Source organism: Labeo rohita, chromosome 18 (assembly GCF_022985175.1).
Source record: "Labeo rohita strain BAU-BD-2019 chromosome 18, IGBB_LRoh.1.0, whole genome shotgun sequence".
Taxonomy (NCBI): domain Eukaryota; kingdom Metazoa; phylum Chordata; class Actinopteri; order Cypriniformes; family Cyprinidae; genus Labeo; species Labeo rohita.
In genome coordinates, this window is record NC_066886.1 from 31,740,906 (window position 1) to 31,756,840 (window position 15,935).

Sequence of the window (15,935 nt, forward strand, 5' to 3'; positions counted from 1 at the left end):
TTTGGTGTTCTGACAGGTTGAAAAGGTGTTGCTATGGGATTGTTATTGCATTGTTATTGTTTTTGGATGGTTGCCAGGGTGTTGCTATCTCAATACACCTCTCACACTAGGGTGTTCTGAATGGTTAAAAAGGGGTTGCTATGTGATTGCTAGGGTGTTTCTATTTTAAACTCATGTTGGTGTTCTGACAGGTTGAAAAGGTGTTGCTAAGGAGTTGCTAGGGTTTTTGGAGGGTTGCCAGGGTGTTGCTATTTCAACAAACCCCTCACACTAGGGTGTTCTGAATGTTTAAAAGGGTGTTGCTATGTGGTTGCCAGGTGTTTCTATTTTAAACTCATGTTGGTGTTCTGACAGGTTAAAAATGTGTTTCTGTGGGGTTGCTAGGGTTTTTTGGGTGGTTGCCAGGGTGTTGCTATTTCAACCACACTAGGGTCTTTTGAATGATTAAAACGGTGTTGCTATGTGGTTGCCAGGGTGTTTCTATTTCAAACTCATTTTGGTGTTCTGACAGGTTAAAAGATGTTGCTATGTGGTTGCTAGGGTGTTTTGGGTGGTTTCCACGATATGACTATTTCAAACACACTATGGTACTGTGAATGGTTAAAGGGTTTTGCTATGTGGTTGCCAGGGTGTTTCAATTTCAGCCACACTAAGGTTTTTTGAGTTGTTAAAAGGTGCTAGGTTGCTATGTGGTTGTTAAGGTGTTTTTGGGTGGTTGCTGGGGTGTTTCTGTTTCAAACACATTTTGGTGTTCTGACATGTTGAAAAGTTGATGCTATGTGATTGTCAATGTATTTTAAGTGGTTGCCAGAATATTTATATTTCAGCCACACTAGTGTGTTCTGAGTGGTTAAAAAGGTGTTGCTAGGTGGTTGCCAAGGTGTTTTTGGGTGGTTGCCAGAGTGTTGCTATTTCAACCACACTAGGAATGGTTAAAAGGGTATTGCCATGTGATTACTAGGGTGTTTTGGGGTGGTTGCCATAGCAGCACCTCTTCAAGTCAGAGCACCCTAATGTGGTTAAAACAGAAACTAGGGTGCTGTAGGGGTGTTGCTATGCACTTGCTAGGCTTTACTATGCTATTTCTAGGGTGTTTTCTGTGGTTGTCTGGGCACTGCAGGTCCAACCACATCAAGGTTTTCTGACTGGTTGAAGGGGTGTTGCTGTGAGGTTGCTAAGGCATTGTTATGCTGTTGCCAGGATGTTTTGGGTGTTTTGCCAGGGTGTTGCTATGTCAACTACTTTCAACATTACAAGGGTGTCATGATTGCCAGAACATATTATGTTGTGCTAGGGAGTTCTGGGTGGTCAGTAGGGTGTTGCTATGATTTTGCTTGGGTATTTTGGGTTGTTACCAGGGCGTTGCTATGTCAACTACGCTCAAGTATTTTGGGTTGTTGAAAGAGATGTTTCTACGTGGTTGTTTTGGTGTTCTCAGTGATTGTTAAGGTGTTGCTATGCGGTAGCTCGGGTGTTACTTTGCTGCAGTTAGGGTGTTTTGGGTGGTTTTTATGACATTTAAAGGATGTTCTGTTGTGGTTGTCAAAACACAATATATGCTTGCTATGGTTTCTGGGTGGTTTGCAATTGCTAGAGTGTTCTGGGTGGCTGCCAGGGAGTTGATATGTCACCCACACTTGGGTGTTCTGGGTTCTTGCCAGGGCATCGTTATGTGGTTGCTAAAATGTTCTGAGTGGTTGGTAAGGCATTGCTATGCAATTGCTTGATCAGTGTGGTTGCCAATGTGTTGTTGTGTAGATTCTAAGGAATTGCAAATGTGGTTTCAAGGATGCTCTGAAAGGCTTCTAGGACATTTTTCGAAGCTAAGGTGTTTGTCATGGTTGTCAGGGTGTTTGCTAAGCAGTATCTTAGGTGTCCTGGGGGTTGCTATGTGATTCCTCGTGTTCTAAATAGTGGCTGAACTTTGCATCATTGTAGTGGCATGCAGACATGTACTGTCTGTCTCAGTGTTTAATATAGTTATTGCTCACTGAGTGGATCCTGTACTGACAGCATAAAGAGCCTTTAACACTGACACCTCTCCTGGCCTGTGATGCAGGTTAACAGCAACTCTCTGGATCTGTCTAAAGGGGCCGTTTGTCATTCAGTAACTGAGCGCCAGGCCTCTTCAGTGGGCCCCATGTCGGGATGTCTCCCCCTTGGGCCACCTGACTCTCCCATCTATCCACACGTTATTAATAGGCCTTGCATGGCTCGACAGAAGCGCTAACAATCCGTCGGGGGTGGGGTGTGTGTATGTGTGTGTGTGTGTGTGTGTGTGTGTGTGTGATAGTAAGGCTACATACAGGGGTCTTACTTGAAGAGCTGGGGTACATTATGGGTTCAGGTGTGTGTACGTGTGTTTGGAAGGGGTCATTTATTTTAAACTTTCTGTGAAGATAGCCACCGTCACGCTGCATATGTCCTCTAATCATCCCAAGGCAACTGTCTGGACATGGACTATGTATTATGTTCACAATGAACTGCCTGCACCCCAAACTTTTTCACCCATTTTATTACCTAGGTAAATAATTGTGGATCCTGCCACTGGTTAAAGCAATGCTGCAAGGCCATTCTGGTCTGGATGCTGAAACAAAGTGTTTAGAGTCTTTTAAAAAGAACCCAAAAATAGATTTATTGTTTAAAAAAAGTATGTACATACAAAAAAATGGCAGTGGAGAGAGTGTGTCTTGTTTTCCCATGTCTGCTGCTATTTCTGTCTTATTAATAGTCTCTCGTGCGTGACAGCGGTGGGGAATTGAAATGTGGGTGTGATAGTGTGTGATAGACAAAACACAGATAGTACAGTGTGTTTGTGTCTCTTATGTGTGTGCGTGAGTTCTTATGCGCCAGGTGCTGATGGCTGCTGGGAGGGCAGGGATGAACAGCATGTGTTAACTGAGATGATTGGGCCGTTATTCATGTGATAGCCGAGTAGATGATTTATGTCTCAAAGCTGAGATCAGCCCCCTCTAATATGAAACGCTGATCAAAGGAGCTAATGGAAAGACTAGACGAGTAAGAGGGAGAGAACTAGAGAGAACGCTACTCGCTTTTTCCACTGCAGTCAAAGGATGCATCAGGTTGGCACTTAGTAATCACTATCACGTTACTTGTGGATTGCTATGTAAATTAGATTATTCAAATATCTCAAATCACCTAATATAAAATGTAAAAGTTTTGATCTTGGATGGCTCAATCTAGGATATCATTCCAATGCGTGTCCAACATACTCATGTCAACTAAAACATTTTAGTCACTTATAGAATTAAAAAAAAAATGAATGATGGATCATGTAAAATGACTCAGACTCAGAATGAATCTCAAATAAGATTCCAAGTGTATATTTTGATAAATAATTTGATTTTAAATTCAACACTTACTAATACGTTATTACAAAAGTTGTATCTTGCTAATATTATATAATGGCATGTGCTTACATGAACTAACAATGAACTGCTAAAGTTTTGTTAACAAAGATTAATCAATACTGTAACAAATGTGTTGTCATTGTGTCATTTGGTTTTTCCCTCCTGTGTCCTTATTTGGTCTTTCCTGTTCCGTTTCTAGTTATTACGTCATTGGTTAATTGTTCACATCTGTCTTTGTCTCATCAGCTTTCCTATATAAGTTTGATTCAGTTCCTTTTCCATTGTCCGTTCTTAATGTTGCTATATGTTTGTTTCCGTCGTGTTGGCGTGTGGTTTTCCCTCCTGTTCCCGTTTGTTCCTGTGCCTGTTTTGGATTATCTTAATAAAGCACATTTATATTATCTCTCCTCATCCCTGAAACTCCTTCCCGCGCACGACCCGTGACACATTGCTAGTTATTTTTAGTTAAAGCAGCAACTAACAATAACCAATGGGACATTAATGAGTATTTTACTAATTTGACATTGTTGACTGAATTAGGTGAGCAAATTGTCACTGTTAAAAGAGCAGGGGGAAAAAATAAAAGCAGAGAACCCACAACAGCACATAAACTCATCAAACTGACAGAAATTGTATTTTAAGGTGTCCTTGTTACAGTGTAATTATACATATAAGTGCTGAGTATATTAATTAACTACATGTACTTACTAAATGGTTAGGGTTTGGTTTAGGGTTAGCTGCATGTAATTATGCATAATTTATTGTTATTATAATAGCAAGTACATGTAACATGTACCAAGGACACCTTAAAATAAAGTGTTACCGTAATTCGCAGAATAACTTATTACATATTACTCATGTAGCTAAATGTGGATAACAGAACTTCATTAGTGGTCAGTGCAAGTGACCCGATCACGGTCAATACAAGTTAAAGGGACAGTTCACATAAAAATGAAAATGTTGTCATCATTTACTCACCCTCAAGTTGTTTCACACCTGCATGAGTTTTTTTCTTCTGCTGAACACAAAAGAAGATATTTTGAAGAATGTTGGGAAACAGCTGTTGGAAGCCACTGGCTACTACAGTATGGAAAAAATACTACAGAATCCAATGGTTATGGCAACTGTTTGGTTACCAACAATGCACAGGTTTGAAACAACTCAAGTGGAGTGAATGATGACAGACTTTTTAATTGAGGGAGAACTCTACATTAAAGGGAATCTCATTGTTATCTCATTATGGCAGCAGCTATTTGCACTGTGTAAATAGCAATAGAGGCTATTTACACTAAGTGATAGATGCTTTAAGTGCAAAATAGCTATAGATTTTATTTACATTTATAAAATAGCAGTATTTTCTGCTATGTATACTACTTATTGCAATAGTGGCAATTATCTGCACCTTAGTATTGTAGTACATTATAAAACAGTATGCAGTAATAATGTATTGAGTGTAAATAATAATTTTAATTCAAATTATTAAATGGATGCAACCTTACAGACCAGTTCCTTGTACAAACAGTGATGATGGTTTTTGTGGGCGGAGCTTATCTGCTGGCAGAAAATGACAGTTTTCAAGTAGCAGTCTATGGAATATTTCAAATTTCTCACAATTCCGAGATTATATCTCACAATTCTGATAAGAAAAATCAACTTGTCATTCTCTATTTTCCCTTGGCTCACAATCATAAGTTTATTTGATTTTTTTTTATCCCACACTTTTTTTCTCAGAATTGACCACCGTGCTATTGTTGAGTTAAATCTAGTTATAAAGTTTGAACTAGGAGATATTAACTCGCATTTGAAAAAAAAAAAAAATGTGTCAGAATTGTGAGATAAAATAGGTAAAAATGTTATCTAAAATGTTATAGGTTTAAATAGTATTTCATGCTGTAACTGTGAAGTGCTTACATGAATATTATGTAGACCAATTGTTTAAATCAAATTCATGCTTTAAAAGTAGAGTTATCATAGCAGGTTTCATCTATAATCTGTCTATTTAAACCTCTGCATTTAGCTTCAAATGGCATCTTTGACAATAGATATTCTATAAAAATTATTTGCATTTCGATTCTGGCATTGAAAAAGACACAACAATACATTTTCTCTTATTCCATGGATTTTTACCCTTTTTGCTCCACTTGTTATGCGTGCGCAGCTGCAAGTGATGTAACTGTGACGTCTACTCCAAATTGGTCTATAGGGGACCACATAAGTCCTCCGTCCTCTTACTCTAACCCTACCCGATTTTATTGAAGATAAATGCCTTTCCGATTTGATCCGAAATTTGAAAAGGGGGAAAAAAAAATGGCAAAAGGCAGATTCAAACTTGGATCGATCGCATCTAAATGACTACGTCGCGCATTTTATCATCTACGCCACTGGAGCTGTTGTTAGACACTTTTTTAGTGTTTTGTAGTGTTGACTAATCCAATCACACATTGGTGGGCGGAGTTACTGTAAATAGCCTCTGCCAACAAGGCAGGCCATTTTCACCTAGTCTAAATAGGCACTCCGTTATTGTTATATTAATTTATAGGCTACTGTACTGTAAATATGTGGTACTTACCAGTGGATAGACAGGGCCGGCCATCCACGTGTCCAGCTACGGTAGTGTAGATTTCCATTACACTGCTCCCACTGGGAGGTTAAAAGCAGTTGTGTGTTTGCCCAGAAAGTTCAGCTTTGTAAAACAAAGAGGTGAAGGCTTGGTGAACTGCTATACACAGTCGCTCTCATTTGTTCAGTTCATTGTTTTCAGCTTTACTTTCTCCTGAACTCTCTCTTTCTCTGACCTAAAGGCCTTAGTTATTAAACGACCCCTCACCTCTCAGTCACATTTGATATATATCTTTTTTTTAATCATTGACTCTTTGTATAAACACATATGTGTACAATATGAACTGACATGTTGTGGCAAATTTATTCCAAGTGACTCAAACCCCTGTCTTCCATTTACTTTTTAAAACGTTCCTACTAAATATTATCATTTCTTATAAATCATTTTCCCTCCAAGAAATCCCTTCACCTTTCTGGACAGATTTAAATGTAGAGGAGTTGTGGAACAGTATTTCTGATCCTCTGTTTATCTTCTGCAGAAGCTGGAGAAAACTGTTTATCTCTCTCTTTCCCTCCTTCTAAATACACATCACAAAGAATCTGATCCCTTATCAGCACACAGCACTTTAAAGAGTGACAGACGCAGTGCAAACACACTCATGCTGAGGGGAAACTGCGGACAAATCTGTTTTTCCTCCTAATTATCCTAGGAATATAAGGAATGTCTTGCTCTGAAATATAGCATTACTGATGGTGTCCAAAAACAGCAAGGTGACTTAAATTGCAAAATTCTATTTGTAAACATTGAAAATTGGCTTCATTTGACACCAAAAGAATCTCTGTTGGTATCTTACCAAAAATAGTTCACCCCAAAATGCTGCCAATATTTACTCACCCTCAAGTGGTTCCAAAATAGTATGACTCATGTTGGCCCTTATGAAAAAGAAGGGTTAGAAAGATTACTAATAACAGAAATAATATATTTTAAAGGTTTACTTAAGTCGAGGTTTCAAACATGTAACTGTGAATAAATTAAAATGTATTATAGCTTGTATAGTATGTATTATAGTAATGTATATTAAATGCAATTAGCTGAACTTAATTGCTTTTTTACACACATAATTACTTGAAGAGTTCAGATGCAAAAGCCCCTAAATCCATCTGACATATTTCTTTACAATTAGCATTTTTTTCTGGCTATTTTGTTTAGGTTTCTATGTAAGTACTGGTACTTCTGATTGGGCTGAGGCTGGAATTTAGCAAGTCTGAAGTAAAAGTATTTGATGGACATGTACTATGTGTCAGGAGCATTCACTCAGTATCATTATCTCATTTTTGACCGAGATGGTTTTTAGCTGGTTTTGCATCTGAACTCTTCACTTCTACTTTTACAATATACTGCCAAATGCACTGACAAGCATTTATGAGAAAATAAACATATTAATATGTTAACAAATAACTGTTGTTATTTTAAATGTAACATTAAACAAGTACTGTTAAAATTATAATCAAGTACTTCATATGTGGTTTAGTAGGTTTGTCAAAGCAAACAAAAAAAAAAGAACTTCTTTAGAGCATGACAAAACATTAAAACAAAGACTTATTTAAAATAATAAATAGTATAAAAGTGTTAATAGTTTAAACTTAGTCAAGAAAGTGTATGCTCTTTTATTTTATTAATATTATATTTGACCCTGGACCACAAAACCAGTCGTAAAGGGCTTTTTTATTTACTTGAGATTTATAGACCATCTAAAAGCTGAATAAATACGTTTTTCATTGATGTATGGTTTATTAGGACTGAATATTTGGACGCCTATTTGGACGCCTATTTAAAATCTGAAGTACACTACAAGTGCTCATTTAAGGGTGTGCTTTCCCATATTGTTAAAGTTGTTGTTAACTCAATCCCACAATCCTTTCCTCAAACTCTCAGCTTTGGAACAAAACTTCCTTGACGTTCACCTGGAAACATGTCACCGCATCCAGACTACACAATTTATACTGCAAGACAGTGTGACTGGAGCACAGGCAATTACATAACTCTAGCCGAAACAGTGTTAGCATTGTGCTTTGTGAGTGTGTGACTCCAGATGTGAGAGAGCAGCTCTCCTGTTACACTCCGTTTTAATCATGGTAATCCATCAGGTTTTGCCACGCTCCTCCACGCGTTGTCTTACTGTGTGTTTAAGAGAAAGAAAGAGAGACATATAATCATATGGGACAGGATGCAATTACAAAGACACCTCTATTGTCTTCGTTTTTGTACGTGACACCTGAACAACTGTGAAATCAAATCCCTATTTTCTGAGTGAAATCATAGCTGACTTGAATATGAATACTGCCTTTTATTTATGGGAATTGATGCAGTGAGGCTATGAGGACAATGTATTTGCTGGTAGATGTGTTAATAGTCTCTCTGTTGTGACATGAGTGTGTAAACATGCACATATGGGTCAATCTCACAAATTCTGTCACATTAAGAACATGCTCAGGTCACATTTCACCCTAAAATCAAAAGACAAAAAATATTGTTGTGGCGTTATTTCCATGAATATAATATACATTCCCCAATATTTTCATCAGTTTTATGCTATTATTATTATTATTATTTTAAATAGTCTGAAGAATTTATGATTTTCTTATTTTAACTAGTATGAAACATTTATACATCATGGCAGGTTATGTTGCCTGTGTCTACACATTAAAAAGAATGTTTAATAAAATTAGAAGAGAAAAAGTATTTTTGATAATTTTAAACATATTTTTTAAACTACTTTATTACATGTTGTTTGATGAGAATCATTATTGATTAATGAGAATTACAAAAAAAAGTAAAATGATAAAATAGTAAGATTAGGGAGTAAAATGTGTTTATTGTCATTAAAAAAAGCAAGAAAATCTTGGCTTTTTAGTTTTCCTCTATCAAAATATACACTGTAAAAAAGCTATATATAAAACAAAGATTATTGGAGTATATTTTACAAGAAAATAAATTTTGTGTTTAATTCAGTATGGTATTTGCCCTTGCAGGTAATTGTCTATAGTAGCAATTTCTATTTTTTTTTCTTCATCAATATTTTTATTTTATTTTATTTTATTTTCGAATATGTCCAGGACAATTCTTGACAGGAGTCATAAAGTTCATATTCACAGGTTTTTCATGTTTTTGCTCTTTAATAAGAACGCCCATTACTCTTTGCGCACACCATGGCCCATTTGTCCTTTTAAAAAATTCACTATGAACTCGTTTTCAACTCCATTTGAGTGTGTTATAAGGAGCTTTTAGAGATAATCTGTCCCCTTCATTTGTCTTTCCTCTTTAAATAATCCCTCCTCCCCTGCACAACTGAATATGGCTGGTTTTGTGTGAAAACTATTGAAATCACACCATTTGTTTCAATGCTGTGTTAATACTAAGTGTCTTTTTTTAACCAAAAGAAGATTATGCCGAAGATTTAAATATGTCCACGAAGCACATGCCAACATGTGTTTCCTCTTACTTAGTTTAAAAATAAACAGTACTTACTGTGGAAATAAAATACCTAATGATTTAGACACTTATTTGCATGTTAAATTCATGTTTTTTGTTTGTTTGTTTTGTGTGTGTGTGTGTGTGTGTGTGTGTGTGTGTGACCCATTTAGGGTCTTTATATATAATATGCTTGACATTTTTAAAAAGTGCATTTGAAAGTGTACTTAAGTGTGTCAGCAAACAATATTCATGACAGCGTACTCCTTTTCATTAATATTATATAATGTGCAAGTACAGTTTTTTAAAATATACTTTTGTATTGTGCTGAAAATCCTTTACCTAATTGGATGTTCCTGGTCAAAAATGGCTGGCCCTTTAAAAACTGCACGTAATTATCACCAAATCTTGGATTCAGTCAGGTTTTGTCAACTTGTGTTCATCAAATTAGCTTTTGGAACTGGAACTGATTAATCATAGACATTACTGATCTGAACTTATGCACCTCAGTTTTTGAGTGGAAAAATTTGTGGATAATTTTATTATAATATACGATCGATCAGTTCCAAAAAGAAAAACCTGTGCTACTTGTAAGAAGGTGAGAGTTAAGTGTACTTCATTAAGCGCACTTCTGTTTTTTTAAAGGTTGATATTTTGTTTCTAATACAATAACATTTAGACATCTTAAGTGTGGCTTAAATGTCTTCATCATTTCTGGCACCACTGTCGTACAATGTTTGTATTGGAAGTTATGCACAGAGCTCTCCTCAAGCTTACAGTAAGTTAACGCAATGGAAATGATTGTGACTGGCTCCCCATCCACCTCCCCTCTCTTAACTCCAGCTGATGGCATTGTCCCCATACCTCTCTTATCCCAGGGCAGGCCCTGTTCCTTTCAGACACGGATATCTTACCCTGCCACGTGTCAAACAGCCTGACGCACACTCCACATCAACACTACCCTCAGCGGTCACCCTCAGCGCACAGCATCGGACCTTGTGATTTCCATCGTATTTTAAGAAGCACCCACACTTCCATTATGTCAGCTCTCCAAGAGAGTGTCCGCAATAATCGTTCTCTATTCACATACAATGCAAACAAGAAAAGCAAACACCGATGACGCAAGACTTCCAACCACAGAAAGCGCAGTCCAGTGCGCCGCAGTCACAGGACATGGTGGCCGTTTTGATAAATAGTGACAGCCTAAGTGCACCGAGCCCCATTAGCTTGAGTGAGAGAGATATAGCATTGTGGCACAGCTAGCCAGACAGGATATGGTGTCATGACATGATCTCACATCACTTTAATTCACAGTTGGGTGAGCTCTAATTAAGGCCTCCATCTGTCACCCGCAATTTGTAAAGTCTTCAGGCAAGTCGCCCTATTTTCCAATTAGAGCGGTCTTGCTTGCTTGCCGCGAGTCTGGTGGAGTTGTTTTTAGAGGCGCATTTCGTGTCAGTCGGGAACACAGAGGTACGTCTGAGTGGTCAGATAAGATTAAAAGGGTGGAAATGTTTCGTACAAACACGGAGAGTCCTGTTACATGATACAAATCTCATATCAGTCCTTGGGAGGCTCCATACACAGAGTGCGACACATGAGCTCTCAAAATGTGTTTATTTTCTCTGTCAAGCTTAGTAAACTAGTCAAACGTTCCTGCAGCTTAAAAGACTAGTTCACCCAAAAACTTACAATTTGTAAATGAGTTCGCTTTTTGTCATGGGAACAATTTTGGTGAAATTTAGCATGACTTGCTCACCAATAGATTCTCTGCAGGGGCCAAAATATGAGTCCAAATTCCACTTCTTCCAGTGAAAAAGTCCTTCCAGTGTTGTCCTCTCACATCAGAATATTCCACTGAAAATATTTGTTTAGAACTGTTTTGGACTGTTTTCCGCTTAGGAACGGTGTTTGATCGGTGCATGTTTCTCTCCTGTTTCAAACAAAGCGCCTTTTTGCAATATTATGGATAGAGGAAGACATATTTTTGCTGAAAGCAATGGTTTGACGTATTTATTACATGCACGCAGCTTTTCACTTTGCGGGACGTTGGACTGGAGTGGGGTGGATTACTTGTGGATTATTGTGATGTTTTATCAGCTGTTTGATCTCTCTGACGGCACCCATTCACTGATACATTTCTCCAAATCTGTTCTGATGAAGAAACAAACTCACATATAACTTGGATGGCCTGAGACTGTTATGCAATGCAAGTTGGTTTTGAATAAAAGTGTTTTCGTAAATGTGACATTAGTGTTCATGATTCCAAAATTGGATAGGACTGGGGTCTGACGTGCAAACGCTCAGAATGATAAAAATCATTCTGTCTGGAATGTATTTCCTTTTTGGGCTGGAGGGGTATCAGACTCACTCTGTGCTCTTTCATGCTAAGTGAGGCATAGTACGCCAAATCCAAATCTGATAACTGCTCACAATCTAACACCGCGGGTGAAAAGGTTTAAATGCCCACTGTAACCACATCAAACAGAAGGGTTTCTAATCTGGCTTGTTTTATTTTGGCCAAACGTTTTGGCTTGAGAACTGAGCTCTTTTTGATTAATGGCTCTTGGAATAGAAGAGACGATTTAAACATATTTGTTTTAGATATTAGCAGGGTATAAACAATTTTGGGACATTCTTGTACATTTAAGTAAACTTGCTTTGTTGCCTGCATAGTGGAGGTGTTGTACATTGTATAGCCACTAGATGGTAATAATTATCTTTTTTCCTTTACGGAAATCTCTCATTGACGGGATGTGGATGTTTTCAGTATAAATATCAAGGTTCAATAAACGACAAAGTTTAATGAAATCTGTGAAAGATGAATTATTTTCATAATTAAAGTTTCTTGTCTAGGCTTTGTTTTTCTTTCATTACATTTGGAATGAACTTCTCTCCTTTTGGGCAATATCCTGAAGTGTTGAGTATCACAGCAGCTATTTTAATAAATTCCTTTGCACCCTTATTTTCCACTGTTGCCATTGCTTTATTAGGCCATAATACCAGTGCCACTGGGAGAACATTTTATATGAAGCTTGGCTGTCTTAAATCTGTGGTTGAAATCTTATATGTAAGGATTTACAATATTTATAAGGAATGCAAAGTAAAATAAGTTTAGTTTGCTAAAACAAATAATTCCACAGTTTGCATTGGACAGTTGCATTGGTAGTTTGCTCTAAAATATCATTACTACAGTTTTTGTTACTAAAAGTAACCATAATATAGCCACCACTTTAATAAAAATAATAATAATAAAAGAAAGAAAGAAAGAAAAAATCTTACACTGGTTGAATGAAATCACATAATTCGTTGTTTTATTTTATTTTGCCTAAAACTATGATTACCGGATTGAGCGTTTGTGTTTATTGAGCGCCTTTTCGGTTGTAAGAGGGCGGAGCCACGATTTATGCAATGTATTTGCAGTTGTAAGTGGGCGGAGCACATTCCCGACGTCGTTGGCTTTTCAGAAGTGTGTAGGAGGAGCCACGTGAGTGCGTCATGAATGCCCCGCCCCCGTATTAGAGGACATTGAGAGAGGAGAGCGAAAGTTCAGTGTGCGCCAGTGGAGATGAGAGGAGGACACAGGAGCTGCTGACGGACTTTACGCTTCACAGAAGTTCGAAGATAACTGAAGACAAGGACAAATTTGTTATTTCTCAGGCTGAGCTCCTGCAGATGCCCTTATTTGTCCTATTAAAGACGGTAACGACTGGCGTGAAATATTAGTGTTTTGAGTGACCGTGCAGGCGCGTTTTTCATAGAAAAACAGATATGACGAGCTTGGACATTCAGCCTCGTTTTATATGATATGCAGAGACCTTTCATTTAGAGGAATATCTGTTTTGCAGCGTGGATGATCAATTAAATATTCACTGAAGCACTTTTAATCTAAGCCTATGGAGCTACATAATCATCCATAACTATCCTCTCTTGGGACTGTATATGCCAGGAAAGTTTTCACTGACTTACCCCATTCAAAAAAGCTGACTGAAAATCCAGCATGGGAGGCTCACCTCTGAAAATTGTGATTTCTCTCTGGTGTCAGATGGTCGTTGCTGCCTACAGTTTAGAGATTGGCTCCTATGATCTGGAGAGAGGGAGACCGGCTAAATGCGAGCCTATCGTGATCCCTATGTGCCAAGGCATTGGGTACAACCTCACCCGGATGCCCAACTTTATGGACCACGATAATCAGAGGGAAGCTGCGATTAAGCTGAATGAATTCGCTCCTCTGGTGGAGTATGGCTGTGATGTGCATTTGAGGTTTTTCCTTTGCTCTCTCTATGCACCTATGTGCACGGACCAAGTGTCCACATCCATCCCCGCCTGCCGTCCGATGTGCGAACAGGCACGTCAGAAGTGCTCGCCCATCATGGAGAAGTTCAATTACGCCTGGCCTGATTCTTTGGACTGCTCTAAACTGCCCACCAGAAATGACCCCAACGCTTTGTGCATGGAAGCTCCAGAAAATGATACCAAAACAGAAACTAAGAAAGGAGAGGGCATGCTGCCTGTGCCGCCCAGACAGAGGCAGCCTGGCGCTGGGAACGGACGCTCGGGGGGGAGCATAGGAGTTTGTGAGAACCCGGAAAAGTTCCAGTATGTGGAAAAGAGTGAGACGTGCGCTCCGCGCTGCTCTTCGGCCGTGGATGTGTTCTGGTCCAGACAGGATAAGGACTTTGCTTTCATTTGGATGGCGGTTTGGTCCACTCTGTGCTTCGTATCCACGGCTTTCACGGTCCTAACCTTCCTGCTCGACCCACATCGCTTTCAGTACCCAGAGCGGCCCATCATCTTCCTCTCCATGTGCTACAACGTTTACTCAGTCGCCTTCATCATCCGATCCGTCGCCGGGGCGGAGAACATCGCGTGTGACCGCGAAAACGGCGAGTTGTATATTATCCAAGAGGGCCTGGAAAGTACAGGTTGCACCATAGTCTTCCTCATCCTCTACTATTTTGGCATGGCAAGCTCCATCTGGTGGGTCATCCTCACCCTCACCTGGTTCCTGGCGGCTGGGAAGAAATGGGGTCACGAGGCTATCGAGTCGCACAGCAGCTACTTCCACATGGCCGCCTGGGGCATACCTGCGCTGAAGACCATAGTCATCCTCACCATGCGGAAAGTGGCAGGCGACGAGCTCACCGGACTGTGCTATGTGGGCAGTATGGACGTGGGGGCGCTCACGGGCTTCGTCCTCGTGCCTCTGTCCTGCTACCTCGTCATCGGGACGTCTTTCATCCTGACCGGCTTTGTGGCGCTCTTCCATATTCGAAAGGTGATGAAGACCGAAGGCACCAACACAGAAAAGCTAGAAAAGCTGATGGTGAAAATCGGCATCTACTCCATCCTGTACACAGTTCCCGCCACCTGCGTCATCATCTGCTACTTCTACGAGCGCCTCAACATGGACTACTGGAAATTCAGAGGGCTGCAAAGTAAGTGCACCACATTCCCGGGTCGGAGGAACGAGGACTGCTCCCTGGAGTCTTCGGTGCCCACCGTGGCCGTGTTTATGTTGAAGATCTTCATGTCGCTGGTGGTGGGCATCACCAGTGGCGTGTGGGTCTGGAGCTCCAAGACGCTGCAGACTTGGCAGGGGCTGTGCAGCAGGAAGTTAACAGACAGGACTTGCAGGAAGCAATGCAGCGGGAGCTGCAGCACCAGTCACTGCCACTACAAATCACCTGCCGTTATACTGCACATGTCAAAGACTGATCCCTACTTGGACTGTCCCACGCATGTATGAACGCAGAGATCTGTGATGTGCCGTACTGTGGACTTTGTGAGAATAATACATACGGTGCAGTGAAGACTTAAACGAACTTAAAACCCAACATTGCAGCTAATCAATGGATTAACAGTACTTTTTAGTCAAAGGGAGAATTTTATCATTGCTTGCTGTAGCACAAAATGAGACAGATATGCACATCCTAATCAGTTATAAATATCTGCAATCGCTCTTGCATGGAGAAGTGCACAGTGTCCCCATCTGAAAGTCGTTCGATGACTTGTGAATATGTTCTAATTTTTCAGGACTTTTATTTATTGTATATATATATATATATATATATATATATTTAATTGTGCTTGGTCTTGGTTTCTCACAAGATGGCACTGATCAGTCTGTTAATAAGTGCCTTTTTGAAGAAGATAATAAAATGTTATATATTTTCAACGTTTGTCTGAAATTTCTTCTTTGGCGTAGGCATTACAAGAGTTAATTGCTCACTTATCTACTGATGCAAAGACAAAGTAACAGTATTATTTCAACTTCATTGAAGTGCTCGTTGTGTGTCTGCATCTATTTAGAGGTGGAAGTTAAAGAGAAGCGTCTTGGTGAGACTTTTCACATGGACTGTAACAAGAAAATGCGTCAAAGCAATGCAAATATTTTGATGAAGAAAGCTAGGTTTGCATCTGAAAGGTTGCCCCAGTTCAGATGCAAATCGATCCTTGAGGGACCCTTTCAGGAGCCTTCAAAAGAGTGGGCTACCCCCGAATAACACAAGGCTGTGTGGCTTTGTACGCCC

The 15,935-nt window shown here is 39.3% G+C and overlaps 1 protein-coding gene across 1 annotated transcript; it reads left to right on the forward strand.

The window, feature by feature from the left end:
• The first annotated feature begins 12,798 nt into the window (after positions 1-12,798).
• fzd9b (frizzled class receptor 9b) lies at positions 12,799-15,549 on the forward strand. The gene has a single exon (XM_051135288.1). The coding sequence runs from the start codon at positions 13,403-13,405 to the stop codon at positions 15,149-15,151; it is 1,749 nt and encodes a 582-aa protein (XP_050991245.1). The 5' UTR covers positions 12,799-13,402; the 3' UTR covers positions 15,152-15,549.
• Positions 15,550-15,935: the final 386 nt, after the last annotated feature.

Excerpts from the sequence above, each read along its gene's own strand:
- fzd9b (XM_051135288.1), top strand. The coding sequence starts at position 13,403 with ATGGGAGGCTCACCTCTGAAAATTGTGATTTCTCTCTGGTGTCAGATG.